Source organism: Triticum urartu, chromosome 2, assembly GCF_003073215.2.
Source record: "Triticum urartu cultivar G1812 chromosome 2, Tu2.1, whole genome shotgun sequence".
NCBI classification, from domain to species: domain Eukaryota; kingdom Viridiplantae; phylum Streptophyta; class Magnoliopsida; order Poales; family Poaceae; genus Triticum; species Triticum urartu.
The window spans coordinates 39,225,247-39,228,338 of record NC_053023.1 but is presented as its reverse complement, the minus strand read 5'-3'; the positions used below and the strand labels follow the sequence as shown (position 1 = coordinate 39,228,338).

Here is a 3,092-nt window from a genome sequence, read left to right as displayed (position 1 = left end):
CTCTTGGGTGCTTGGTACCCTTGAGCTTGTTTCTCTTGGGTGCTTGGGCGCCCTAGACGGTTGGTGGTGTTCGGAGCTCAATCATTGTGGTGTAAAGCTCCGGGAAAGCGTCGGGGTCTCCAATTAGGTTGTGGAGATCACCCCGAGCAATTTGACGGGTACCCGTGACCGCCCCCAAGGGTTGCCATTTGTACGGGTTCGGTGACCGCCCTCAAGGGTCCCTTAGTGGAATCACGGCATCTTGCATTGTGCGAGGGCGTGAGTAGATTACGGTGGCCCTAGTGGCTTCTTGGGGAGCATTCTGCCTCCACAGCGCTCCAAACGGAGATTAGAATCCGCAAGGGTGTGAACTTCGGGATACATCGTCGTCTCCGCGTGCCTCGGTTATCTCTTACCCGAGCCCTTTTACTTTTGCACTTTACTTTGTGATAGCCATAGTATTTTATGTTATATATCTTGCTATCACATAGTTGTTTATCTTGCTTAGCATAAGTTGTTGGTGCACATAGGTGAGCCTAATTGTTTTATGTTTTGTGCTTGTCAAATTAACCGTTAGGTTTATTCCGCATTTGTTCAAGCCTAAACCGTAATTATTTTAAAGCGCCTATTCACCCTCCTCTAGGCAACATCCACGATCTTTCACTGGATCCGCAACGACGTTGACCTCGCAGCCGTGTGGGCGCTCGACCGCTCCGTGACCACCTTGGAGACGGTCGCCAGACGTCGCCGCCTCTTTGAAGGACGGTTGAATAGGAAGTGACAATTTGCCATGTTCCATGAACTTAAATTGCCATGGTCCATATACAACTAACCTTTTTTTTGCTATTGTTTGCGCAAAGAAAATGATTTTATATAGTCAATAAATAAACTAAATTAAAGCAAAAATACTCTAGCCAAACCATTGCAGATCATTGGTGTTGGCGCTGCGGCTGGAGCATGCTACGACGACGAGGCCGACGACGCAGATGAGCGTGCAGAGCAGGGCCGCAATGGTGACGTTGTGTCACCCGCTTGTGCCCCGACACAGAGAGCTCCTCTCACACGCGGCCACCGAAGGGGAGTGGGGACTCTCGGGATTGAACGGATAATGCTGCGCCGGGGTGATGTTCGTTCACACGAGGGGAGATGCCGAGTGAACGCCTTGTTGTGGGTGACGACGTGACGTGTCAAGCGATCGCGGCTGCTGGGATTCTTCCATATACTCCAAAGGTAAGGCTCCCCGATCTAGTCCCCGTATATTTAAGAAGCGGATCGTGGCAGGTTGATCATCAATCTCGCCGGCCGCTTTTGTCCACCGCCAACGTAGCTCACTAATTAACGCGAGATTTTAGTAGGATCTGTATCTCTATACACAGTGATGTCGCCGAGCCGCGCGCTGGCCGAGTCTCTGCCGTGCCTCGCCTTCCACCACGGCGCGGGTCGAACCACGGTGATCTTCGATGTGTCGGAGAAAAAGCCAATCGCCGGCTACATCGACGAGCTGGAGAACAAGCAGATCTGTCCAGCCACGCACGGCTTTATGCTAGCCAGGTGCCCTGCCTCCATGTCCACCTTCCTGTGGACTCCCCAGAGCTGCGGCAAGATCGAGCTGCCGCCGTTGCCGATCGAGCAGGACCTGTTCATAGACTGCACCTGCCTGCTCTCCAACAAGCCCACCGCTCCCAACTCCGTCGTGCTTCTCGTCGAGCCTTACGCCACCTTCATATGGTACTGTCACATCCGAGACGATCAGTGGCAGAAACACGACTATGACATCGGAACCCAGCCGGCCCTCGACCTGCAATCCGAGGACAAAGAGGTCATAACTCCGATCGCGGCATGCGGGGGCAAGTTTTATTTCAACAGCACACAAATCGAGCTTGGTGTTCTTGAATTCTGCCCTGCTCCCGTGTTCAGCTCCATCGAGATCAACGACGTGGTCGATGATATCTACGGTGTTGAACTGGCTCCAGCTCAAGTTTTTCTGGTGGAATCGGACGGGGAGCTCTATATGGTTTCCCTGTTATGGGCGGAAACAATTTATGGTGCAAGAGTTCATAGGATGGATTTCTCAAAGCAGAGATGGAGAAAAGTGTATGATCTTGGTGATCGGGCGTTCCTCTTGTCCCTGTTCAACTCTGGTGCTCTCTGCTCCGTCGGCGAATCTGGACTGCGAGAGAACTGCATCTACATGGCGTATCCTTGGGAGCAGACCTTGCACATTTTCAGTGTAAAAGATGGTAGTATGGAAACGCACAAGCTGGATGATGCTCCCTCCTCAGATAAAGCATTCTGGGTGCTCCCTGCCAATCATATAGATTAGTTTAGATTCACAAGGGGTTTTCTTTCCTTGTCGTTTTTAGTTATCACCCGACTTTGGATTGTGCAGCCTGTTTGACATACCAAATTACTGTTTACATGTTATTATTATGTTACCCACACAATATTGTGCTTCCGGCAGCTATTTCTTCCTAGTGAATTTGAATCTCGTATTCTTATCAAGCCGCTCTCAAACGCCCAAGCGGACGACCAACCGCTCAAAAAAATGTGACCCAGACTGATGCCTCAAACAGGCTTCAAATGTCCGGACTGACCGACACCCCTCATATTAATCCAAATCTAAGGCGGGTAGGAGGACGCCCGGGCGCGTCCTTCATGCCGGAGCCGGCCCACCCCGACCCCATATATAATCGTCTCCATCCGCTCCCCGGTCCAACACCCTACCTACTCCACTCCACTCCCTCTAGTCCACTCTGCCACCTAAGGCCCCGTCTGTCGATCTCCGACCTTCTCTGGCATGGCGGGCAGTGAATCTGAGTCCTTCGTCAGCCAATCCGTGAACTGGGACCTCATCCAGTCGGGCCCAAGGAGGTGATGGCCATCTGCATTGCGCTCTGCCGCTCTCGCATGGAGAATTCCTGACAACGGTCGGACTCGATCTGCCTCGAATCTATCGCCTCCACCCAAATGGCGCGTGGATCCAGGTGAGGTAGGTTGTCATTATCTCTCCGGAGGTAATGCGCTCCGTCTGGCATCCAAACATCATGGCAGACGCACAACCCCTTTGTTGGCGTGACAACAACGAGGCCATCTGTGGGCCGTCCGCTGAGTGT

At 52.4% G+C, this 3,092-nt stretch overlaps 1 protein-coding gene across 2 annotated transcripts; it reads left to right on the top strand.

The window, feature by feature from the left end:
* Window positions 1-1,106: 1,106 nt before the first annotated feature.
* LOC125540912 lies at window positions 1,107-2,409 on the top strand. 2 transcript variants are annotated; one of them, XM_048704435.1, is made up of 2 exons: window positions 1,107-1,209; window positions 1,332-2,409. In XM_048704435.1, the coding sequence occupies exon 2, from the start codon at window positions 1,358-1,360 to the stop codon at window positions 2,300-2,302; it is 945 nt and encodes a 314-aa protein (XP_048560392.1). In that variant the 5' UTR covers window positions 1,107-1,209; window positions 1,332-1,357; the 3' UTR covers window positions 2,303-2,409. The 2 variants fall into 2 exon arrangements, with proteins under 2 accessions (XP_048560392.1, XP_048560393.1); XM_048704436.1 differs by having other exon boundaries at window positions 1,120-1,209; window positions 1,335-2,409.
* The last annotated feature ends 683 nt before the right edge of the window (window positions 2,410-3,092 follow it).